Source organism: Nycticebus coucang, chromosome 4 (assembly GCF_027406575.1).
Source record: "Nycticebus coucang isolate mNycCou1 chromosome 4, mNycCou1.pri, whole genome shotgun sequence".
Classification (NCBI taxonomy): domain Eukaryota; kingdom Metazoa; phylum Chordata; class Mammalia; order Primates; family Lorisidae; genus Nycticebus; species Nycticebus coucang.
Genome location: NC_069783.1, coordinates 130612255 through 130637516, shown reverse-complemented (window position 1 = coordinate 130637516; position 25262 = coordinate 130612255). Strand labels below are relative to the sequence as shown.

At 58.6% G+C, this 25262-nt stretch overlaps 2 protein-coding genes across 2 annotated transcripts in view; both read left to right on the top strand.

The window, feature by feature from the left end:
• Positions 1-3507, top strand: part of KLHL22 (kelch like family member 22) — a 42713-nt gene extending 39206 nt beyond the window's left edge. Inside the window, exon 7 of the mRNA XM_053588523.1 lies at positions 2547-3507. Within this exon, the coding sequence (XP_053444498.1) occupies positions 2547-2912 (366 nt within the window). The 3' untranslated portion in view covers positions 2913-3507. The remainder of the gene's footprint in view (positions 1-2546) is intronic.
• Positions 3508-7311: 3804 nt separating this feature from the next.
• Positions 7312-19146, top strand: SCARF2 (scavenger receptor class F member 2). The gene is made up of 11 exons (XM_053589825.1): positions 7312-7567; positions 12475-12533; positions 12617-12718; positions 12888-13407; positions 13514-13732; positions 13872-14000; positions 14531-14634; positions 14712-14829; positions 14980-15095; positions 16269-16421; positions 17455-19146. The coding sequence occupies exons 1-11, from the start codon at positions 7383-7385 to the stop codon at positions 18360-18362; spliced, it is 2613 nt and encodes an 870-aa protein (XP_053445800.1). The 5' UTR covers positions 7312-7382; the 3' UTR covers positions 18363-19146.
• Positions 19147-25262: the final 6116 nt, after the last annotated feature.

Below are 25262 nucleotides of genomic sequence, written 5' to 3'. Positions count from 1 at the left end.
TTAAACTCCTGAGGTCAAGTGATCCTCCCGCCTCAGCCTCCCAGAGTATTTTTCAGCCTTTTTTTTTTTTTTTTTTGAGACAGAGTCTCAAGTTGTTTCCCTTGGGTAGAGTGCTGTGGTGTCATAGCTCACAGCAACCTCCAACTCTTGGGCTCGAGCGATCCTCTTGCCTCAGTTTTTTCTATTTTAGTAGAGACGGGGTCTCGCTTTTGCTTAGGTCAATCTCAAACTCGTGAGCTCAAGCTATCCACCCACCTCAGCCTCCCTGAGTGCTAGGATTACAGGTTTGAGCCACTGCATCTGGCCATATTTTTCAGTCTTTGTACCTTTGCATGTTTTCTGCCTAATTGTAGTAAAAGAGTATCTCATTCTACTTTGTTGACATGTGTCCTGGATGTTGCCCTTGTTTTTCCTGGTAGTGACAGGGTCTTGCTATGTTGCCCAGGCCAGTGTTGAACTCCTAGCCTCAGGTAACCCACCTCAGCCTCCGTGAGTGATACGATTGCAGGCATGAGCCACCTCGCCCAGCTACATTTTCCACTTTAACACTCAGTCTTCATAACTCTTACCTGTCTCTGCCCCCTCTTGGTGGCTGTGTAGTATGCTGTGAAAAACAGATGCTTTATTTTGTTCATCTAAGTTTTATCTATTCCAAATAACATTATGAATAATATATTCTTGCAGAGCTTTCTCACTATTTTGGATTCTTTCAGTTCATTCTCAAAGTGTGATCCCCAGACTAGCAGCATCTGCATCACCTGAGCACACCATTGGGAATGCATATTCTCAGGCCTTGCCTGATTTGGGAGCTCTGGGAATGGGGCTTGGCAGTCTGGGTTTTGACAGGCCCTCCAGTGGGGGAAACCTCCAGGCCAGTGTATTAATTTTTTTCTTACTGTGGTAACCAATCATCACAAACTTAGTGACTTAAATCCCATGAACTTACTTTTCCAGTTCTGTAGGTCGTTAGTTAGGCAGCATCCGTCTTACCAGGTTAAAGTCCAGGTGTCCTCAGGGTGTCTTCTTCCACAGAACTCTGGGTTAGGGGGGCGGGTGTGGTGGCTCACGCCTATAATCCCAGTACTCTGGGAGGCTGAGGCGGGTGGATTGCTTGAGCTCATGAGCTCAAGACCAGTCTGAGTAGGAACAAGACCCTGTCTCTAAAAAAAAAAAGAAAAATAGCCGGGCGTTGTGGTGGGCACCTGTAGTCTCAGCTACCTGGGAGACTGAGGCAAGAGAATCGATTGAGCCCAAAGAGTTTGAGGTTGCTATGAGCTATGATGCACTGCACTCTATCAGGGGTAAGAAAGGGAGACTGTCACACACACACACACACACATGAACTCTGGGGTGGGGTGGGGTGGGAGGTCCTTGCTGGTTTGCTCAGGTTGTTGCTAGAATTCACTCCCTGGTGGTTGTGGGACTATGGTTGCCTTAATGGCTGTTAGCTGAAGGCCCTTCTCAGCTTCTCAGCTTTCCCAGGCTTAGGGCTGCTTTGTCTTCAAAGCTCTCAATGGCAGCTTTCATCATCCTCCACTTTACAGCCTCTTGCCTGGCTTCTCTTACCACTTTTGAGGGCTTATACACTGGATAGAACCACTTGGAAAATTCAGGATAACAGCCTCACCTTGGGTCTATACTCTTTCTTTTTTTTTTTTTTTTTTTTTTTTGTTCAGCAGGCCCGAGCAGGGTTCGAACCCACCATCCCCTGTGCATGGGGCTGGTGCTGTAACTGTTGAGCTATGGGTGCGCAGCTGGGTCTATATACTCTATCTCATCTGCAAAATTATTTTTGCCACATAAGGTAACATATTTACAGGTTCCAGAAATTAGAGCCCTGACGTCTTGGGCCCATTGTTCTGCCTGCCACAGCTAGTGAACCAAAGGTGATTAATCTAGTCAAGAAGATCAGATTTTTATGCTCTTCGTACACCTTGTCAAGTTCCTCTCCTGACCTGCCAGGTGTATAGTAGTATAGCTTTACCACTGCTCCACCAGCACTGGGTTCTGTGATTTTTCTTTTCCCAGTGGTTGCTAGTTAACAGTTGAAAAAATGTGTTCCTAGTGTTTTTGTTTTGCATTTCTTAGGTTACTAGTAGGTTGAACATTTTTCCTTGTCTTTGTATTGTTTTGGTTGATTTTGAAGACAAGGCAATGTTGATTCTGATTAGTCAGCAGGGAACTACTGCTACCTTCTGTCTGTACCCACCCTGGAGTTGGGTGCTGTGGGGACAAAAAGATATTCCAGTGGTGTCCACATCCTCAGGCTGCCTGGGTCTTGTGGAGGGAGAGAAGTAGCACCCCTGCTGACTGGGGCATTGGGGGTGGGGGTGGGGCGGCCACACATAGGGGCTGGGACCTGGCCACCTCTGAATGGGACAGCATCAGTCTGTACAAGAGGTTTCAAACTAGCCCTGAGCTGTTCTTCCAGGGGGGCTGGCCTATCAGAGAGAGTAGCCCTGGTCAGCAGGCCTGCAGGGAGGGAGCAGTACCTGGCAGCCCCTTCCTAGCAGGTGCTGGGCTTTACTCTGGCCTTGGCTTTGCAGGTGGCCTGCTACAGCTGCACATCTGGGCAGTGGTCATCTGTCTGCCCACTCCCAGCTGGGCACGGTGAGCCAGGCATTGCTGTGCTGGACAACAGGATCTACGTGCTGGGTGGCCGCTCTCACAACCGTGGCAGCCGCACAGGCTATGTGCACATCTACGATGTGGAGAAGGACTGTTGGGAGGAGGGACCCCAGCTGGACAACTCCATTTCTGGCCTGGCAGCCTGCGTGCTCACCCTGCCCCGCTCCCTGCTGCTCGAACCACCCCGTGGGACCCCCGACCGCAGCCAGGGTGACCCAGACTTCGCCTCCGAGGTGATGAGTGTGTCTGACTGGGAAGAGTTTGACAATTCCAGTGAGGACTAGGCTCCCAGTGCCTGGTGTTAGAGGGAGGGTTGGGGGCTGCCAGAGCTATCAAGCCCATGTGGCCTAGGCCAGAGCACTTTACTTCAGAGCAGGGGCACTGCCCCTGGCACTTGTGGCTCACTGGCCCCTTTCCCCTATCTTCACACCAGCCCCTTGGCTGCCTACTGCAGGTGTCTGCAGGGCCATGCCTTCTGTGGCTGTGGATCACATTACAATGGGAAATCCTCCTGAAAGGCTTCAGTCCTTGAAGGAATTGCCAAGGCCCCATCCTCCTGAGTGGGCCCTGTCACCAGGTGACTCAGCCTTCCCCCGCCTCCATCCCTGGATCTGGTGCCTGCAGGGCTGAGGAGGTCCCTTCTCCAAAGGAACCTGGGATCTGGCAGCCCTGGGTGTGGGGCCTGAGGCAGGTCACACCTCTCTTTCCATGAACTGGGTGGGGCTGGGTGAACAGTTGGGGCTTGGGAGATTGAGAGCTCCCAGGGGCAGAAAGGGAGCAGAGATACATAAACTTGCCTGGGACTGGTTCTACCGCTGCGTTTTTCTGATCCCATGTTGAAAAATGAAATAAATCATCTTACTAAAGGTGTTAACTTTTCCTGTGGCCATAGCCTCTGTTGCTTTCCACATAGCAGGTCCCCAGGAGGTGCAGATTTCTGGGGTCAGAGCTGCCATTGGGGACACACAGTGGTGTGGGAGGCAAGGCCAGAAGCCAGATGTCACCAAGAGGACATGACCCTGCCTGGGAGTGAAGCACAGTAAACTCTCCAAGTTACTGGGACACCTGGAGCCCAGTGGGTCTGGTGTAGGGGTCACTCAGCCTGCTTGAGTATCTGTTCTGGTATGGGCCTCTCCTCCTCACCTGAGTGGCTGTTGAATTTCTGCCCAGCTCCTCTTAGAAATCTTTCAGCCCTAAGTGGAAGCCTGGCACCTTGGGAGGGAGACAGTGTCAGGGGAGAAGGTTGTGATGAGACAGGGGCCTGGGCTGATGGAAGGGAAGGTGGCTCTGCTGCTTGTGTCCTCTGACCTAAAGCTGAGTATGGTGAAGGCAGGGAGCTGCATTTCCTACAGGCTCACTAGGTGACCCTTGGCCTCTGTCTCCAGGCCCACACTGGCACATGGGACTCTGCCCTGGCACTTGGTAAAAGCACTTCGCCTTTACCAGTGCTTTTTCCATCCTCTTGAGGCCTCTAAATGTAGCCTGGGCCCCACACAGATGGGTTAGAAGATCTGCATCAGCTTGGCCACACAAGCTTTCTCTCACCGGCTGCAGGTATATACCTATAAGCTCCCCACAAGCCTCCTGCAGGGAGCCCCCCCAGACCAGGGTGGGACTTCCTAAATGCCTGGCCTTCACTAGTTTGCTGGGGGGACATGGGGTTAACCTGGTCTTCTCACTGGCACCCTGTGTAGTCCTTGATGGAGGATGGGATGTGGAGGGCAGGCATCAGTCAGTCTGGGCTCTCCTGTCTGGATACCCCTGGGGCTTTGAGGGTGGAAGTGAAGTCCTCAGAGTAGTATTCCCTTCAGGGCCATGTGTCTGCAACTTTCCTCACTATCCAGGGTACACCTGAGAGTGTGATATCTCAGTTAGCAGGCTTATTGACACTTGGTAAGGTCACCGGTGTCATCTCCTCTGTGAGAACATGGGCTTGCACTCTGGATTTCAGGCCCAGCACTTCCTGTGTCTCTACCACTACCTGGCAGGCCAGGGTACCAACTTCTGCAGACCCCAGAGGTTTCTGGAAGGGGAGAGCACCAGAAACTACTCTCTCCAATATGTCCTGAGCTTGCCAGCACCTTCTCCCTACTCAAGCCACCAAGCACAGCCACAGGCTTCCTGGACAGGGGGCAGAAAGACCCCATAAAGGCGTGCAGCCTGGGGAGGGGCTAGGGAGCTGGGCCCAGTGTGGCCCAAACGCTGTCAGCCTCAGGCCCAGCTTGACTTCCGTGGCCATACCACCTCTTGCCCCTGGGCCAGGGCACCCAGCCTGGGCTCTCCACTGTGGCCTGGCTCTCAGGCCCTGGTTTCACGCAAAATCCTCCTCACCCTTCAAGGCCCATCTCCTCCAGGCCTTCTGGCCAGGATGGCTGCCTGGAGGAGGCAGGCCAGAAGTAGCTGGCAGGGCTCTGGGCTCCTGCACTTTGGTGGTCAGTCATCTGGGTGCCTGTGAATCCAGCCCTTTCCTGGGTTCTCGTTCTCCCACTAGGGGTGTGGTGGTGCAATCCACTGCAAGGTATCTGTGATGGGCTTGCCCATGGAACCGTGGGTCTGAGTGGGATGAGGGCAGTGGGGTCGGCCAGATGTGAGATGAGAAAGGCCTGGGAGGCACACAGACGGGGTGGGGAGAGATGAGAGACATGTTGGAGGTCCTAGCAGTGGGCATGGTGGGGTATCATCCATCTCCTGTAGGGAGGTGAGGTGGAGCCAGTTCAGGGGGAGGGGAAGGAAGCCGGTGGAGTTTGCTCATGTACTTGGCCCAGTCAAGGTGGGTCTCTTCCAGCCCAGGGAGCCAGTGCTTTCAAAGCCAGGAACTGGCCTGGGACAGACACTGCCACTACAAGGACCTGTGCTGGCCTCTGTTGGTGGCAGCCAGCAGGAGCCTCTGGGAGGAGCCCCAGTACTGGCAGGACACTGCTGAGGTCAGGGCTGTGCCCGGGCTGAGCTGCCCAGAAGTGGCTGGCCTGTTTACTTGTCCCCAAGAAGTGTTTGCGCGTGACCACACTGGTTCAACTTGCCTTCCAGCCCACCCCACCTCCCTCCAGCATCAGCCCAGCCCAACCCAACCCAAGTTCCCATCCAGCTCCTTCCTCCTCATGCCCCTTCCCAGCCTGGTGATGCCCGTGGCCTTGGGGGCTTTTCAGCCCTTGCCTGCAGCCGCACCCTTCCTAGCTGTCCTCCCACCACATCCCAAGAGATTCTGCCTACCTACCCTTCTCAGTGAGCCTCTGGCCACTTGCAGCCTGACTCCCAAAGAAGGCAGGTGCTGGCTCCCTGCTCAGGCCCAAAGGACAAACTCATTCTTGCCTGGTACTGGACACGCAAGGGGCTTCCTGCCCTACCTCCCTGCTCCCTAGGCCTGAGGTTGGGTCTACCCCACAGCAGGCCTGGTACCCTGCTGCTTCCCAGCCTCTGTGCTCCCGGCTCCCCAGGCCCTGGCATTGTCTGTGTTGCACCCTCTTCCCTCTGCTCTGTGCTGTGACCCACCCTGCCTCATGCAGGGGTTCCCACTCTTCTGCCCTGACTTAACCTCCTGGACATTTCCCTCTGGAGCTCCAACAGCCTTCTGAAGCAAAATCCATCTCCCAGGCACCCCAGCCATCCTCACCCCTTAGTAGGGACTACAGGGTTTCAGACCAGAGCGCCCTCCCTTCCCCCTCCTTGCTGTTCATCTTCACATGCTGTCTGAGTCCTCAGTGTTGTGCCGAAAATTGTGAGCCACAAAAGAACATTTAAGAAAAATTTAAAGGTGACACAGTCCTTTATTTAGATCTATGGACCGGCTGCCCCGAGTCTGCAAGACTGCAGAGGACAGACCCCCAAATCTAGCAGTTGGGGTTTTTATAGGGGATGGGGTGCAGGGTGAGCCCAAGACTTTCCAGGTGTCAAGCAAGCTTGTTTACAGAAGGCGAACTTGGTGGCTATTGTGGGCAAGCGCTTGCAGCTTCAGGCACCTGGTGGAAAATTTACCCCAGCTGTTCAAAACGAGGGCAATCATGGTGGCCGTTTTAAGATGGAGTCACCCTGGTTCCTAGTTTCTAGCTAACAACAGCTGGGCCACTCTACCCCCTCAGCGTCCTTTCCAGCCGTGCCTGTGGGGACCCCTTCCCCCAGGTCTCTGTTCCAGACCTCGTCTACGCACAGGCCTCAAGCATCCTGCCCTGTCCATGCTTTGCTCTTTGCGCCGAGCGCGTGGGAAGAACCGACGGCACACTCAGCATACAAGGCTTCGCGCTCTGGGAGACGCAGAGCTGACTGTCAGCCTCCACCTGGGCCGTCTGCCGGCCACTCGCAGGCTCCCTGGCCGGTTCCGAGGTGTTGGCGCTGGGAGCGCTTGGGGCTCTGTCAGTGTCTCCTGCCCCCTTCCCGCCGCGGGCCTGGCCGCGCAGAGGCAGCTTCTGGAGGGCGGGGGGGACATCTGGAGAGGAGAAGGAAAGGCGAGGGAAAGGGGTATTCCTCCGACAGGCCTCGGCTGCCCCTCCAAGTTCGCCCCCAAGTTTGCGAGCGCAGCATGGGGGCGGGGGCTGCGTGGAGGGGCGGCGGCGCGGCAGGAGGGTGGGGTCTGGCGCGCGGGGCGGGCGCTGCCGCCTGGCCGGCCGCGGCTGGCCCGGGATCAGGGAGCCGATGTGGAATTTCCTGCCCGGCCCGGCGCCCCTCCTGCCGCCCCCCGCCCGGCCTCGCACTCCGCTTCCGGCCGCTCTCCCTGCGGCCGCACCCGCGCCCGCGCCCGCCCCGCGCCTGCCCCGCGCCGCATGGAGGGCGCAGGGCCCCGGTGGGCCGGGCCGGCGCGGCGCCGGGGAGCCGGGGGGCCGCGGCCGCTGCGGCCGCTGCTGCCACCGCCGCCGCCTCTGCTGCTGCTGTTGGTCTGGCTGCTGCCCGGGCCTGCGGCGTCCCAGGAGCTGAACCCGCGCGGCCGCAACGTGTGCCGCGCGCTCGGGTAGGAGCCCGGCCTGGCTGGGGGAGGGGATGAGAGGGACGCTCTGGGCAGGGGGACGGTGGCGCCTGGCGTTAGTTGGGGAGGCCTCCCGACGCCGGCTGTGCTCCAGGCCGCGTCTGGGCCACGGGCCACGACGGTGCATCTGAGGATACTCTGGACGAGCGAGCAGTCACCTGAAGGGAGAATAGAATGACTTGGGCTCCAGAGCGGTGACACTCGGTGTCCGAGATTTCGGGAAAAGGAACCCCGGGTCTGGGCCGTGAAGGCTTTAGTGAGAAGGCAGGGAAGGGCGTGTCAAGCAGAAGGAACCGCATGTGCGAAGGCCCCGCATGAGTGCTCCTCGGCAGGGAGCGCGGCGAGAAGTGTCGAAAGGAGGAGGAAAGGCGCTCCCCGGAGGCCTTGGGACAGGGGAGACTAGAAAGACAGATGCGCGTCTCAGAAAGAGTCCGGGCGTGGGGTGAGGGGAGGACGCGAGCACTGCGGAGCCGGTGCTCAGAGTGGACCAGAGGCGGGAGTCAGGAAGGACAATGACAGGCGCCCGCGATGCGAGGTGTGGAAACCCCGGCGGTCCTCAGGTGGGGATGCTGGGTGCGTGAAGGGGCCGTACTGGGACCCGCAGGGCACAGGCCGGGCTGGAGGCCAGCTCGCCCAAGAGCTTGTGCGGAGGGCAAAGAGCCCAGGACGGGACGCCAGGGTCCCAAGGGTCAGGGGAACTGGTCAACTGGCCAGAAGCCACGGAGTGGTCAAGGGCATCTCTACTCAGGGGCGCAGAGCCGGCGCGCGGGGGGCGCCTTGGCCCGGGTTGGGGGGCGCTGCACGAGCGGGCAGCTGGAAAGGTGGCCGCGGAGCTTCAGGCTGGGTCCCGTCGGGGCGCCCTGGGTGGCAGAGCCGGGAAGGACGAGTCCAGAATCTCTGCGGTTGCAGACGAGGGGCTGTGAAGGGGCCGCGCGGGGTTTCCGAGATCGGGTCCGGAGGCGCGCAGACCCCTCCCCGCTGCGAGTCCCGCCTCCCGGGCGGGGGCCGGCCTGGCCCGCCATCTGCTTCGCATCGACGCCGCCGCAGCCACCTCCCGGGCCTCCCCGGCCCCAGGAATGCGGCGGCGGCGGCAGGCGGGGCTGTGCCTGAGAGGGGGAGGGCTCGATCGCCGGCGGCCCTGGCTGCTCACCCCAGCCCTCCTCCCCCAACGGGGGCCGGGTCGGGGATGGGGATTCTGCGGCAGGCTCCACTCCGCTTGTCCGGAGACCTCCCTATGAGGGGGTCTACTCCTGAAATCCAGAGCTGGGGTTTGGAGTCAGATGATCGTGGCACCTCGGCCCAGCTCTGTGGACCTGGGCAAGTCTTCATGGGTCTAAGGGAGGATTACTGTGATCATGTGTGGCCAGAGTTACTGGAAAGGGCGGTCACTGGGGCACCCCTTTCTTACCCTCTCACACCTTTCAAGGCTTACACCAGCCATTCCCTTTCCATCCCCTTTCCTGGGAGGCAAGAGTCTCTGCAGAGAGGAGCATTCAGCCACTAACATCCCTCCCACCCACCCACTGTGAGCCAGTCCTGTGTTGGGTGGAGGGATACAGCAGCAGAGACCAAGGCCTGTCCCCATGGTGCAAGAGACATACATACCAGAAAAGCAAGTTCATCTGTCTGGACATCTGGGGAACTGGGGATATGTTGAGTTGGGGAGTACAGGTTTTTTAGGGTGATCTGGAAAGACCACAGCCCAGAAGGTGGTAAGTGAGCTCCACAGGCCTGCAGTTGAGGAAGCCTGGGGCCCTGTGGTGTCTAGGGCAAGATGCCCCATCCAGAGGCCTCTTCTGAAGTAGAGCCCAGGATGGGAGTGAGGGTGGGCAGGCCACAAGGGGTCTGATCCCTGCTTGGAGGACTGTTTCTTTAAGGGTGATGAGAACCCCAGGGGGCTTTGCACAGAGGAGGGGGTGGGATCTGACAGTGGTTGGCTGCTAGGGGCAGAGGCACTGAGGGGCTAGGGATGGGAGTGTACAAGGTAGGACCAGTTGGAAAGTCAGGAGAACCCAGGGAGGTAGAAGGTGACACTTGCCAGGCTGGGCAGGGCAAGAGAGAAGTGGTCCTGTCCTGGAAAGGAAGACAAAGCCAGCACATTTCTCCATGGATCTGATATAGACCCAAGAGAGGAGTCAGACAGAGATGGGTTCTCCAAGATGTCACCAGCCTGGGAAGACTGGGGGTGCAGAGAAGGTAGGGAATTTAATTCAGCCTGAGACATCCTCAAGGCTGGGTGATAAGCTGGTGACATCTGGTCCAGCAGGCAGTTAGATTTGCAAGTCTGGCACTGGGACCCAGTGAACTTCCCAAGGGAGCTAGGTCTGAGGATAGGAAAGAAACCAGAGGAGGGGTGTTCAGAGGGATAGGAGCAGAGGCAGCTGGTGTCAGTTCCCAGGTGGTATGGCAGGTAGTGAAGTCTCCCTGGATGGGAGAGCATCAGGACAGCCCCAAGCACAGGAGAAGTCACTGTGGGTTTGAACAGTGACCCACAGAGAAGCAGCCAGTAGCACTCAGGGCCCAGCCCACAGCTTGGCTCCCCACAGTATCACCAACTTGCATAGCCAGCGTGGGAACTGCCCCTTTGCTCCAGGCTGTCCTTCCCCACCCACCTTCCTAAGATCTTGAGGGTGGGCTTGCCATGCTTTCCAAGAAGGAAAGCTTCTTGTTCTTGGTGAACCAAATGGGCTGTGCCCTGCCAGCAGGTGTTAGCTTTGCTGGGGTGAGGTCTGGTGCCCACTACATTGGGGACGCCAGATAGACTCTCTGGAAACGACTCCCACGATTCCCAGGGTCAGCACAGGTTTGGTTTAACTTAAACCAAAGCCATGGCTGCTCTCTGTGCAAACCTCCCCAGCCCCCAGATGTCCAGACACACTCGCTTGTCTGGGCTGTATGTATTGGTTCTCTTAATCCTCCTGCCAAACCCGAGGGCTCCATTGTATAGCTAAGGAGACTGAAGCTTAGCAGGTTATGCTCCATGCTTGAAGTCACACAGCAAGTGGCAGACCCAGGCATCAATCCAGCTTGAGTGTGGTCTTAAAACCAGGCTCCCAGCCCCAGAACCACACAGCTGGGCCATCCTGGGGAGAAGAGGGTCAGTGACTCCAGGACCATCCCAACAGGCCATCTGGCAGGCTGCCTGCAAATGGGACACCAGCAGAGGCTGTCCATCCAGAGACCAGGGTTCAGAACCAGGCACAAATAGGAGGGTGATGGGTTAGCAGACTTGGGTCTCCTTGACAGTGGGTACCTTGGAGGCCCCAGGTCAGGGCTGGGTGGGTGGAGACAATATGGGAGGGGGGGCAGGAAAAGCCAGGACTGCCTTGTTTGTATTCCTGTCTCCAGTTTCCAGTTTGGGATGTTACTGTCCTGTTCTCTAGGTCCCATACTTAGCCTGAGGGACAACCAAGTCTTCTCAGTGAGGAGGGTCCTCCCTTTGGTCCTCAGTGCTTTATCCAGGGGGTGGCAATTATCTGGAGCTGGGGAATGGTTGGGTGGGTAGGAATGTGCAGGGCCTCTCCACTCTGTCCCACCTCCTCCAGGTTCTTCAGCCCCCCAACTCTTTCTACCATTTCATCCTAGTTCTACATTCAGATCTTCCTGAACCGTACTCCTTTTCTCTAAAGTGTGAATGGTTGCTACATTCCTTTAGGATTGAAAAATTCTTTTAAGTCTGATGGAACCCTAGAAACTGCAGCCTCAGTGGCTGTTCCTTCTGAGCTTCTCTGGTCCCTGAGTGTAGGCTCACCCCCAACTCAGCCCCCGAGCACCCTCTCCACCCATCATGATTCCACTCTGGCAGGGCCTCCAAACTTTTGTGCCCACACACAAACTTTTGTGCTATCCACCCACAGCTTTAGAGGCTGCACCACAGGCCAGGCGTGAGATCCTACCATTCTAGGAGGCTGAGGTGGATAGATCGCCTGAGCTCAGGAGTTTGAGATCAGCCTGAGCAAGAGTGAGACGACCTTCTCTACTAAAAACAGAGAAAACTAGTCGGGCATTGTGGTGAGCGTCTGTAGTCCCAGCTACTTGGGAGGCTGAGGCAGGAGGATAACCTGAGCCCAGGAGTTTGAGGTTATTGTGAGCTATGACACCACAGCATTGTACAAAGGGCAACCAAGTGGGACTCTGTCTCAAAAAAAAAAAAAAAAATAGAGGCTGCACCAGCCTGAAGTGACACCGTTAGAAATTACTTTCTGCTGAGATGACATTATGTACTTTGTAAAGCTGAATAAAATGAAACAAGAGTAAAACAATAAGCATAAATAGATGCTCTAATATTTCCTTCCTCTACCCAACTCTTGCCATGGTGCTCTGGTCCCTCACAGGTGACTTTCCTTTTGCACATGAAGGACCCCCATGTGCCGCTTCCTTCTCCACCCTCCCTCCAGAAGTCTCCTCTGCCAAGAGGTCACCTCGGTCCACAACCCATCTCTCCCAGCTGGGCATCCATCTGTGTCCCTCTGGCCCAGAAAATCCTGGTGTTGTCCTGGTCATTCACATCTGGATCCCTGACACCCACTGGCCAGGCCCCCCATGCCCAGGAATGCCCCATATCCCCACATTTGAGCAGCTCTTGGGGGCCAGGGTCCTCTCCCTAGCCCCCAAGTTCACTGCTGCCCCTTCAGGGCCTCTTTTCTCAGGCCTAATGGCTGTGGGCGGAGGGCACAGAAGAGTTAGGCAGGATGCGGAGGAGTGGGGGTGTCGCCCGCGAGGGCTGGGGGTTCGTGTCTTCTCTGCGGCGCACTGGATGTCTCTGGCACCTGGTAGCCACCTCCCTAGGGAAAGGTCTCCAGGGCTGAGGTGGGGAGGATGCCGGGGAGTCTCGGGGCAGCTGGAGGCTGGGGGAGAGGCGACGGGCTCAGTCGTCCTTCCTCTGCTTTCAGCTCCCAGGTGCCCACGTGCTGCGCAGGATGGCGGCAGCAGGGGGACGAGTGTGGGATCGGTGAGTGGGGCATCCAGGGAACCCGGGCAGGGGGCAGAGGCGGGGCTAGGACGTGCGCGGACGCGGGCGTGTGTCTTTCACAGCCGTGTGTGAAGGCAACTCTACGTGCTCGGAGAACGAGGTGTGCGTGCGGCCGGGCGAGTGCCGCTGCCGCCACGGTTACTTCGGTGCCAACTGCGATACCAGTGAGCTCCGGGTGGGGCGGGGTTTGAGCAGGGAGGCGGGGTTCGGGGGTGGGGCAGGGTCGGATACCGCTTGGGGGCGGGAGGGGGAGACTGGCAGATTCCCGCGGACTAGGCCCGGGCTACCCTTGCAAGCTCCTGGGCCTTCCACCTCCTCTGCTCGTCCCCGCAGAGTGCCCGCGCCAGTTCTGGGGCCCCGACTGCAAGGAGTTGTGTAGCTGCCACCCACACGGGCAATGCGAGGACGTGACGGGCCAGTGTACTTGTCACGCGCGGCGCTGGGGCGCGCGTTGCGAGCACGCGTGCCAGTGCCAGCACGGCTCATGCCACCCGCGGAGCGGCGCGTGCCGCTGCGAGCCGGGCTGGTGGGGCGCGCAGTGCGCCAGCGCGTGCTACTGCAGCGCCACGTCGCGTTGCGACCCACAGACTGGCGCCTGCCTGTGCCATGCAGGATGGTGGGGTCGCAGCTGCAACAATCAGTGCGCCTGCAACTCGTCGCCCTGCGAGCAGCAGAGCGGCCGTTGCCAGTGCCGCGAGCGCACGTTTGGCGCGCGCTGCGACCGCTACTGCCAGTGCTTCCGTGGCCGCTGCCACCCGGTGGACGGCACGTGCGCCTGCGAGCCGGGCTACCGCGGCAAATACTGTCGCGAGCCGTGCCCCGCTGGCTTCTACGGACTGGGCTGTCGCCGCCGGTAAGCTCCGCCCGGGCCGCGGAGGGAGGAGTGGGAAAGACAGACGGCGGGTGGGGCAAGGGTGAGGCCGGTCTCCGCCCCGCCCAGCCTCCGCTCCTTTCTCCAGGTGTGGCCAGTGTAAGGGCCAGCAGCCATGCACGGTGGCTGAGGGCCGCTGCCTGACGTGCGAGCCCGGTTGGAACGGAACCAAGTGCGACCAGCCGTGCGCCACCGGTTTCTATGGCGAGGGCTGCAGCCACCGCTGCCCGCCGTGCCGCGACGGGCATGCCTGCAACCATGTCACCGGCAAGTGTACGCGCTGCAACGCGGGCTGGATCGGCGACCGGTGAGCAGCCGTGCCTGCATCGTCCCAGACGCGAAGCCCCCAGCTCTGCCTGCTGCACGAACACTCTTCGTAGAGGGCACTGTATCCTTTCTGTCCGTTCGCCTCCATTTCTGCTGACGCCCCCTCCCCTCGTTCCAAGGTGCGAGACCAAGTGCAGCAATGGAACTTATGGCGAGGACTGCGCCTTCGTGTGTGCTGACTGTGGCAGCGGCCACTGCGACTTCCAGTCGGGGCGCTGCCTGTGCAGCCCCGGTGTGCATGGGCCCCAGTGAGTGCCTGGGACCTTGAGGGGGCTGGAAGGGATGTCCCATAACAGTGTGGCTCCAGCCAGAACCCAGGGACCGAGGAACTGGGCTCCAGCTGGCTTTTCCTCCTTGGGCGGGGCTATCGCCGCAGCTGTACCCCAGCTAGGGAGTGACAACAGGCTTTTCGGGGGCAGTTTCCTGCCCTGATGTGGCGCCATTGCTTGGAGCAGTGGGCTCCTAAGGTGACCTAGAGGTGGTGCAGAGGGAGCGAGGACCTCCTCCACGTACAGCCACGGGTCTGGTGCGGCAGGCCCTCTTCCCACCCCCAGAAATAGACACTGCAGTCGGGTAATTACGGCCCCATCCTCCAGACCCCTTCCCGCAGGATGTGCCCACGTTTATTTCCAAAATATTGACCACCCAGTGTGTGCCCACAGGCGAGGGTGGGCTTCAGTCGTTAGAGACTCGAGACCCGGGGCCGGGGCGTGGCTGTCCGAGAGCAGGAGGGATCCGGGAGGGCGGCTGCGGTCAGCCTTGACCCTACGCCCCACAGCTGTAACGTGACGTGCCCGCCCGGTCTCCATGGCGTGGACTGTGCTCAGGTCTGCAGCTGTCACGAAGACTCGTGCGACCCGATCACCGGTGCCTGCCGCCTGGGTGAGTGGGTGAGGGTCGTCCTGTTAGCAAATGCAGAGGGTGCTGGCACCGGCGCTGACTCGGTGCTCCCTCTACAGAGACCAACCAGCGCAAGGGAGTGATGGGTGCAGGCGCGCTGCTCGCCCTGCTCCTCGGCCTGCTGCTCTCGCTGCTTGGCTGTTGCTGTGCTTGTCGCGGCAAGGACCCCGCGCGCCGGTGAGGCCCGAAACAGCCCCTCTCCCTCCTAGTTACCTCCGCCGCCACTTCGCGGCGTTGTCCTCCCTTCCGGGGCCCCGCCCCCTCTCGGCTCTGGCGGGTCAGACCGCCCTCCAGGCCCCGCCCCGCGCTCAGGCCCCGCCCCCGCAGGGAGCTGTCTCTCGGGAGGAAGAAGGCGCCGCAGCGACTGTGCGGGCGCTTCAGTCGCATCAGCATGAAATTGCCCCGGATCCCGCTCCGCCGGCAGAAACTGCCCAAAGTCGTAGGTAAGGATGGCAGCGCGGGGTCTCTGGGGAAACATCTCCCGACGCAGGAAGCTGCTGGGGAATTGGGAGCAATGGCTCGCGCTCGTACTCCCAGCTACTGGGGAGGCTGGGGCCAGTGGATCGCTTGAGCCCTGGAGTTCGAGACCAGGCTCTGCAACACTGTCTTCTAAAAAGGAAAAGATAAAGAAGTGGGGCACCTTCCTTGAGTATTGATGTGGGTGAGGCCGGAGTCCTGGGTGTGCAGGCAAGTGTGGGACGTGTGTTGGGGTGTTGGGTCCTGTGTCTGACTGCAAGAGTGGAGGGTCTGTAGTAGTTATACATACAGGCTGAGCTGCAGGTGAATGCCTGGGCCATGCATATGGAAGTGCCCCACCTCAAAAAGAGCTGCCTTCCTGCCTGCATGCCCAGCAGTGCCCTGAGCTCCTCTTGGAAAAGTGGGCAAGCTGGTCCCTCAGTCACCTACCCCATCCACCACTACCAAGGGTGGCAAGCTGTTCCTCTCTAAGCTGACTCACACCTGGGGCAGACCCTTTCTCTCTCCCTCTCTTTTCCATTTATTTCTGTAGAGGGGAGAGGGCTCAGACCCTTAGAATGTAAAGGACACAGCTGAAAAAACCTGTTGGCCCACCCAGCAGCATGGGGTATAGACATAGGTGTGGCAACTGGGCCCTACATCCCTACATCACAACTGTGGAATGGAGGCCAGGACGGGCAGCTTCTGGGATCCTCCATTGTGGTGTGTGGCTGCTGAGATGCACTGAGCCAATGGGCAGCCCTGCCACTGCACATTTGGGCTCAAAAGTATTCTAAGGCTCCTTAGGTCCCACAAAGCAGGGTCTGAAGCATAGCATGGAGGCCTCCAAGGCCTTGGAGCACTTTCCTCTCCAGCCCCGTCTTCCCACCTTTCTGATTTTCTCCAACACTTCAGCCCCATCTTTTTCAGCTCCTTGGCTGCACCTTCACACACGTTCCCTCTTTGCTTTTTTTACTGGGTTCACCTCTACCATACCCGGATCCCGGCCCAGTGCCACTCTACCTGTTGAATCACTTTTCCCACCTGCAGTTTTAGGGTAGGGGCTGATCTTGATCACTCCATTAACATTTGTGGCAGCAGGGCTAATGAGGCTGGGGCAAGGCACGGCCCACGGTAGCTCTGCCTCACTCCTTCCCCAGTGGCCCACCACGACCTGGATAACACGCTCAACTGCAGCTTCCTGGAGCCGCCCTCAGGGCTGGAGCAGCCCTCACCATCCTGGTCATCCCGGGCTTCCTTCTCCTCCTTTGACACCACTGATGAAGGCCCCGTGTACTGTGTACCCCATGAGGGTGAGTATGGCCATGCGTGGGGATGGCTCTAGCCCAGTGAACTGCTCCAGCTCAAAAGATCTCTGTGCTCTGAGGCAGCGGTCCCCAACCTTTGTGGCACCAGGGACTGATTTGATGGAAAAGTTTTCCAAGGCAGGGTGGGGGGCAGGAGGCAGAGCCTAGGTGGGATTCCAGTGATGGAGGAGCAGCTGTAAATACAGAAGTTTCACCTCTTACCTCCTGCTGTTCAGAGGGGTGCCTAACAGGATGCAAGTACCCATCTGTGGCCTGGGGGTTGGGGACCACAGCTCTGGGGCACATGGGGAGGAGGGCAGGGCAGTGCTGTTAACCACAGGTTGCTCAAGCCACTGAGGCTACAGAGCTGGATTCTGTGCTGTTTAGCAACAGTGTGACAGGTGTGGGGAGATGGGTTCTTCTGTCACTAGCCAAGGCCAAAGGTCACATCTAGGAAGAACCATAGAGAAGTTCTGGGCCTATGTAGGGCATGGCAGAGGGGATAAGAGGAGGGGATCTTCAGAGAACCCGGTGCACCTTCACCTGCAGCCTTGGGCCTTCAGATAGCTGAGGGAGACTGACTGGCTGGGATTCTGGTCTCTCTCCTTCCTTGATCACCACCACCCCCCACCACCCCCCACCCCCCCCACCCCCGCCATGACCTTGGGCAGGTGACTAACCTCCCAGCCACAGAAGCCTCACCTCTTAAATGATCATGGAATCCCCTTGGGGGTGCTCCAACATTAAATGTGATGATGGTGGTTCCTGAAACTTGGGGTGTGGTGGAGGGAAGGGGTTCGGGTGGGCCAAGGCTGGGCTTCACTTGACTGCTGTCAAGCTCAGCAATTAGCCGCACATCCTGGGGCTCTGAACAGAGCTCATGGTCGGTGCTGCAAATGCACCAGGCACATCTGATGCCAGGGTGACACAGCACCAGCTGGAGTGGGGGTAGAGGAGAAAAGGTGAAGGTTTGCACCTAAAGGTGGACCTGCTGGAGCTATTTACAGAGGCCATGACCACCTGGCTCTTTCCTCGTCAGAGGCAGCTTCGGAGAGCAGGGACCAGGAGGCTCCCACCGTTCCTGCTGAGGCGCCAGCGCCGTCTCCTGCGCCCTTGACCACACTGGCGTCCTCTGAGGAGGCGACGCCCCTTCGCGCGTCCTCCGACAGCGAGCGGTCCGCGTCGAGCGTGGAGGGGCCTGGCGGGGCGCTGTATGCACGGGTGGCCCGGCGCGAGGCCCGGCCGGCCCGGGCCCGGGGAGAAGCTGGGGGCCTGTCGTTGTCGCCATCGCCTGAGCGCAGGAAGCCGCCGCCTCCTGACCCGGCCACCAAGCCCAAGGTGTCCTGGATCCACGGCAAGCACGGAGCCGCCGCCGCTGCCCGAGCGCCCTCGCCACCTCCTGCAGGCCCCGAGGCCGCGCCCAGCCCCAGCAAGAGGAAACGGACGCCCAGCGACACGTCGGCACGGCCAGACGAGCCTGCAAGCCCCCAAACCCGCGACCTGTCGCCGCGGCCCCCAGGGCTGGCCGAGGAGGCGACGGCCCTTGCCGCGCCCTCGCCTCCCCGGGCCCGCGCGCGGGGCCGCGGCCCCGGCCTCTTGGAACCCACGGACGCTGGCGGTCCCCCGCGCAGCGCGCCGGAGGCTGCCTCCATGCTGGCCGCCGAGCTGCGCGGCAAGACTCGCAGCCTGGGCCGCGCCGACGCGGTCCTGGGCGCGCAGGGCCCCCGGGAGAAGCCGGCGCCGCCGCAGAAGGCCAAGCGCTCGGTGCCACCCGCCTCGCCGGCCCGCGCGCCCTCTGTGCCCGAGGCATCAGGACCTGAGAAGGCGGTGACCGGTGTGCCCGCGCCTGACACTCCCCGGAAGAAGACTCCTATCCAGAAGCCCCCGCGGAAGAAGAGCCGGGAGGCGGCGGGCGAACTGGGTAGGGCGAGTGCGCCCACCCTGTAGCAGGCAGCGGCCTGACCGCGCCTGCAGCTTCCCAGGCTTCGCAGCAACCGCTTCCCGCCCCGCGTTCGGCGCCTTCCGGGTGGGCACGGCGGCCTCCCATTGGCCGCCTGGCGGGGGTGCGTCTTGCTGGCTCAGGCCTCTCAGCCTCTGCTTGGTTGGAGCAACGCGCTCTGGCGGGTAGGCGGCCTCCCGTGGGTCGAGGCCTGATAGGCGCTTAGCTGGCGACTCCCTACTCCCGATTGGCCGAGTTATGGAGCGCTCTGACCAATCCACGTCTCACTGGCCAAGGACTGGAGGTTGGCCTAGAGACCACCGCTTATGGCCACGCGTGCACTTGGTCGGGGCTACGTTTTCATTGGCTGAGGCCAGGAGCTCTTCTGCCCTGGTTGCCTCTCATTGGCCAGGGCCTGGTGCCTCCGGCCGGAGGCATCTTCTCAGCCTTTGCCGGTAAACTGAAGCTCCCTTCCACTGGCCGGGCTCCAGGGCATCTGGTTGACCGGAGCCTGGGGAGGAGGGCTGGTCTCTGCTCCTTGGGGGCTCGGTCCGCCCCACACCTTCCCTTCCCTGGCGCCCTCAGCCCAGGCCCCTCAGCTGTCGAGCTGGTTTTGATGGCCTCCCACCGCCCTGCGCGCTGTGGGGACCCCAGGGGCGACTTCTGTGGCCTGTGGAGATGTATTTATAGGCCCCCAGCAGGGCTGCTCTCGCCCCACCTGGTGCCCCAGGATGGGCTCCTCCCAGCAGGGGCTTGGCCAAGCTTTCTTAATAAAGTGCCTTTTCCCCCCTCCCTGTACTTTGATTACCTCCTATCTGCGGGTTATGGGCAAAGATGTCCCCCCAAATAAAAGGCGGGAGACCTCACCTGGCCTGCACTTACATCCCCCAGGGCCCCTCTCCTACGCAGAGCCTTGGAACTCAGATGTGAGTCTCCTGAGACCAGGTTGGAAGTGGACTGTGGCTACCTGTTCTTCATTTATCCCATTTATGTTCCTGCACTCTGGACTGGTCACTCGAGGGAAGGATGGGTCAGCCCAGATTGGAAGGAGTCCCTTGGCTGAAAGGGCAGGCGACATGGCCTGCCTCTGATCTATGCCTTTCCCACTGACCGGTGCTGTTAAACTTGGGACTGTTGAGGGGTTTGAGGATGGGGGCCCTGGCCTCCTCAGGCATAAACAAGACCGTCTGCCACTGCACAGAGCCCTGCTGTCTGCCTCAATGGGCTCCTTGTCCTCAGCCGGAAACTCCTCACCCGCCTTCCCCACCACTGCAGGAGGTTGAGGGAGAGAGGGAGCCTGCCTGGCCCAGAGCCCCTGCCCCCAAGCCAGCCCCTGCTTCCTGGCCTTCTATCTGTGACCATTTGTCCCCCAGGACCTTCACCGCTCTTGGCCCCCTTAGGCAGGCCACCTAAATGGCCTTCTGAAGCCTCAGACCCTCACTTTTCCATGGCTCTGCCATCCTCCCCCTCACCCCCCAGCTAAGTTCTACCAGCCATGCTGTCTGGGCTCCTCCCACCTCCTGCCTCTGCCCAGCAGGCCTCTGCCTGTCCTTCTGCCTTTCCCCGACTTCTGACACCCAGTTCAGAGTTCTGATGCTACCAAGAGCCTCTGATCACCCTGTAACCCACAGCCCAGCCCTGTCATCTGAAAAGACTGGCAGCTCCGGGATCTCATCTCGGCAGCACTCTCATCCTCAGGCAGGACACCTTACTGAGGTCAACTTTGGTCACTCACACAAGGGCTCAGCCACCTGAGTTGAGATGGCCTCCTGCTGCAGGCAGGCCACCCAGAACAGTTGGCCAGAACATAGTGCCTGTGCCTGGCCAGGTTGGGCAGCACGTGCAGTGCGGGCTGCCTGTCTCTGGGCCACGCTGCATCCTTTGGGCCAGCTGGGCACCTTCCCAGCAGTGGCCCTGTGGCTGGCCAGCCTGTGATCCATTCAGGCACCAAGCCACGCTGGCTGCTGGGGTTGAGGACACGGGCTGAAAGTTGGCCAGGAGGGGACAGATGCCCAGCTAGCCTCAGTGAGGGCAGAACAGGGACTAGATCGGGGAGGCATTGGCAATGGGATGGTTGAGGCTACACTGCTGCCTAGGTCATTCCTCTTCCCACCCTGCAACCATCCGTCCACCACACTGCTGCTTCCTTACAGCCTGACCGCTGGCTCTCCCTCTAGCCCAGGACAGCACAATTTAGGAACACCAGCTCAGTCTCAATGACCAGGCTTTTCCTGTGGCCTTCTCCTCCCCTGTTCTAAGATTCCCCCCACGTGTTTGAGACCTGATCAGTGGGTGCCTCATGGCTACCTGTCCTACCCCCAAGAGAGTCCAGGTGGCCACCTGGGGAGGGAACTGCTGGGACCCCTCCCGCCTCCCAAAACTCGCTCCTCCCCACCCCCTCAGGGCTCGAAGTAGTGCCAGCTCCTGGGGTAGGCGCCACAAAAGGGAACCGCGGCTGCTGGAACTTCCGTTGCCATGGGGACGGGGACCACAGGACCCACATCTGGTAGTGATTGAGGAGGAAAAATTATGAGTCGTGGAAAACGCAAATATTTTTTGTAGCACAGAGCACAAAGGGGCAGGAGGAATGTGGGGACTGAGCCCAGCCCGATCTCAAGTGGGACGCAGCCCACGTCACACAGGGAGGCCAGGCCAGCAGACAGTGGCACTGGGACACACATGCGTTCTCTGCTAGATGCACAGGAACACCAACACAAAAAAACACACACCCCACCAGAACCCCAGAAACACAGAGGTACACACTCCACATACAGCTGGATCCAAGGGAACACAGGGACACTCATTTGCCAGCACACACCCACTGCCCTAGACACATGGAAGCAACTGGACACCCACCCACAACATCCCGCTACACAGAAACGACACCCACTGTCCAACAGAAACCATCAACCACTCTCAGAAACACTGCACGTCGCACACATACGCACAAAGACACAGAATGCAACACACACACACAGTCTGCCGGCCCCCCCACAAAACCCAGCAGACACACAGACACGAGAGAAAATAATGCAACACACAACCTATACTACCAGGCACAGAAACACCCATACACACACACCATGGGCCACAAAGAAACCACAAGACAGACACTCTGCAACACACATGCACCTCCCCGGACGCAGACGGAGTCCAAATGGATATATTTCATACAACACACATCTATTCACCACCTGACCCATGGAGACACCAAGACAACACATTCCCTACAAAACACACACACACAATTGATGACAGACTGGAAAAAGAGACGCATACTCACCCTGCAAACACAAGCCGCATTCTCACCCCCCACCTGAGACACAGAAGCATCAGCTAGACACACAGCAACATACTCCTCAGACATACCCCACAACGCAGAAACACAGATGCAGACATGTGCCCTCCACCCCACTCCCAGACACACACTTCATCCTGCCAGGTACTCACACCCACACAGAAATACAGTGACTTACTCCCAGCCTGCAACACAGCCCCCACCAAGCCCACCGAGACAGATGCTGCAGACCCAACACACAACACAGTAGCTCAGGCCCGTCATCCCAGTGTTCTGGGAGGCCAAGGCAGGAGGATCGCCTGAGTTCAGGAGTTCAAGACCAGCCATCTGAGCAAGAGGGAGACCTCATCTTTAAAAACTAGCCAGGTGGGGCAGTGCCTGTGGCTCAAAGGAGTAGGGCACTGGCCCCACATACCGGAGGTGGTGGGTTCAAACCCAGCCCTGGCCAAAAACTGCCACCACCACCCCCCAAAAAAACTAGCCAGGCATTGGACCAGGCGTCTGTAGTCCCAGCAACTTGGGAGGCTGAGGCAGTAGGATCACTTGAGCCCACGAATTTGAGGTTGCTGGGAGCTAGGATGACGCTACTGCACTCTAGCCAGCAGGACAGAGTGAGACCTGGTCTCCAAACAGAGACACACACACATACATCATCTGATACACAGAAGCACAGGCAGACACAGGAAGAGGCTCACCTGTCCCACAGACACCGTGAGAGCCACCTGGCAACCAGCACACACAGCCCCCAGACCCAGCTAAGCACGGAGGCAGGTACTCACCCTGAAACCCACACCCTGCACAAATATGGTATGAATATGGAAGCTGACTGACAATATCAAAATTCACCTGAGCTCCAGAAAGACAGTGATGGCTGGGAAATTGCCCCTTCCTTCGTGTTCTGAGAAATAGTGAGCGCCTTTTTTTACCTGCCACTGTGGGAACACAGCGCCCCTCCACCCCGGCCCTGGCCTTCCTTGGAGCCCATCCCCACCAGTGAGCTTTCTTCCTATTGCAGTGGCTTGAATAAAATCATCTCTTTCTGTGGTCAATGTGTTTCCCCATAACTTATGCCCTGATCCTCCTTCCCACCTCTGCTTACTGCCCCCAGGTAGCAATGCCTTCTCCAAGCCCTAGGTGGGCTGCTCCCAACAGGTCATCCAGGCAGGGGACCCTGGGTGAGTGCCACCCCTGGTCATGTGCTCCAGACTCTAGCGAAGAGCTGACTTTAATACATCTTGAGTATTTGTTTGATTTCTGGGGCCTTCTTCTTCTTTTTTCTTAGAAACAGAATGTCACTATGTTGCCCTCGGTAGAGTCCCCTGGTGTCACAGCTCACAGCAACCTCAAACTCTTGGGCTTAAGTGATTCTCTTGCCTGAGCCTCCCAAGTAGCTGGGACTACAGGCACTCACCACAACGCCCAGCTATTTTTTTTGTTGCAGTTGTCATTGTTGTTTAGCTGGCCCGGGCTGGGTTCGAACCTGTCAGCCTCAGTGTATGTGGCCGGCGCCCTAACCACTGTGCATGGGGGCCAAGCCTGGAATCTGCTTCTTTTGGTTATATGATCTGTACATTTGGCTAGTGATCTCTTTAAACAGACCAATGGTTTATGGAGGTATTGTCTCTGCTGGTGCGATTTGTCTTTTCTGTTTGTTTATTCTGAGTTTGAGTAAGAATTTTGTACCCACTGGGAAGCTGGTTTGAAGATTGGCTGAGTGGATGCACCTAGAGGTACGTACGTTCATGATGGACTTGTTTGGATGGGCTGGGCTGGCTGTTATGGGCACAGGGGGGTGACTCATCCAGCAGCTAATATGCTTGAAAATATGGCCTGCTTTTTGGGTGAGGATCCCATACAAATGGCTGGAGAGGGTGGTGCTGCACCAGGGCCTGGGTAGGAGCAGTCTGGGGAGAAGACAGCAGAGAGTCCAAGGACAGGTGAGTGGATCTACAGGGTGGGATGGGGGGAGGGCAATGCAGAAGAAGAGAAGGAGGAGGAGCAGGTTGAGCAGGAGGAATTCCGGGGGTGCAGAAGACTTTTGAGGGGTACAGTGGGCTGCAGAGTAGAGTGGGGATTCCACCTGAGGTGGGCCCACCTGCTGCGTGGATGGTGGCCAGGGATCATCCATCTCCACGTGAGCCAATCATCAGGTTGTTTAAGAAGCTGGGTCAGCGCCTGCGGCTCAGAGGAATAGGGCGCCTGCCCCATATGTTGGAGGTGGTGGGTTCAAACCCAGCCCCGGCCAAAAACTGCAAAAGAAACTGGGCAGGGTGGGCTCCTGGCCTTTCCTGGGTTTGCAATGACCTTGGGCGGAATAATGGCCCTCGAGGCGTCCGTCAGTCAGAGTTTTTCAGGAACACAGGACTGTGGTTGGATAGCGACAGTGAGGGGTGCAGTGGGCCGTGGAAGAGGCCACTGTCCTAGTGTCTCCTTGGGATCATGATCCCAAGGGCGCCTGCTGCAAACATCCCCACAGGGGTTCCCGCGGCTTTTTATTAATGGTCTGGCACGCATCTTGAGAGGCGAGGCTTGCACGTGGGACATTTATAGGAGAGCACTCCAGCTCGCCCAGAAGGGACCCGCTGGTGCATTCGGAGCTGCCTCCAGGCCTGCGGGGAACCGTGCGTTGCGCGCGAGGCAGCGGTGGGACCGTCGCGCCATCTAGTGGTGGGCTGTGGCAGCGCCTTAGAGAGCCCCACAAGCCCCGCCCAGTCCCGAGCGGGCAGCGCTGCCCTGCAGGGCTAGTCAGAAGGATGCGGTTTCCTAAGCGCAGATTATTCCCCAAAGCAGGCATAGCCAGGCAAGAAAACCTTGAAGGCAGAGTGACAGCATTTGCACGAAGTGGGTCCATAACAGGAGGTCCCTCAAATTCGTAGAGACAGAAATGGGAATTGTGGTGGCCAGGGGCTGTCGAGATGGGAGTTGTTTAATGGGGACAGAGTTTCAGCTTAGAATGATGAAAAAAAGGGCGGCGCCTGTGGCTCAGTCGGTAAGGCGCCGGCCCCATATACCGAGGGTAGCGGGTTCAAACCCGGCCCCTGCTGAACTGCAACCAAAAAATAGCCGGGCTTTGTGGCGGGCGACTGTAGTCCCAGCTGCTCGGGAGGCTGAGGCAAGAGAATCGCTTAAGCCCAGGAGTTGGAGGTTGCTGTGAGCTGTGTAAGGCCACAGCACTCTACCGGGGGCCATAAAGTGAGACTCTGTCTCTACAAAAAAAAAAAAAAAAAGAATGATGAAAAAAATTCTAGAGATAGACGGTGGTATGTTTAATGCCGCTGAACTGTATGCTCAAAAAATGGTTAAACTGGTTACATCTTATGCATATTTTACCACAATTAAGAAAAACAAATAAAATGGGAGCAGAGGCTTAGAAGCGATTAAATTATGCACTGCATGGAATATTGTAAGCAAAATAAAACAGCAAACTAAGGGCCAGCAGGAGACTGAATGGGCTCCGTCCTTTCAGAACATTAAGGTTAGGGTATTGTTGTTTGAGACAGAATCTCACTCTGTCGCCCTGGGTAGAGTGACACGGGGTCATCGTAGCTCACAGTAACCTCAAACTCCTGGGCTCAAGTGATCCTCTTGCCTCAGCCTCCGGAGTAGCTGG

What these genes read in the sequence shown, in the direction of transcription:
- SCARF2 (XM_053589825.1), top strand. Translation starts at nt 7,383, where the DNA reads ATGGAGGGCGCAGGGCCCCGGTGGGCCGGGCCGGCGCGGCGCCGGGGA. An exon ending in CCCGGTGTGCATGGGCCCCA is followed by an intron (nt 14,001 to 14,530) that starts GTGAGTGCCTGG and finishes TACGCCCCACAG; the next exon opens with CTGTAACGTGACGTGCCCGC. An exon ending in GTACTGTGTACCCCATGAGG is followed by an intron (nt 16,422 to 17,454) that starts GTGAGTATGGCC and finishes TTTCCTCGTCAG; the next exon opens with AGGCAGCTTCGGAGAGCAGG.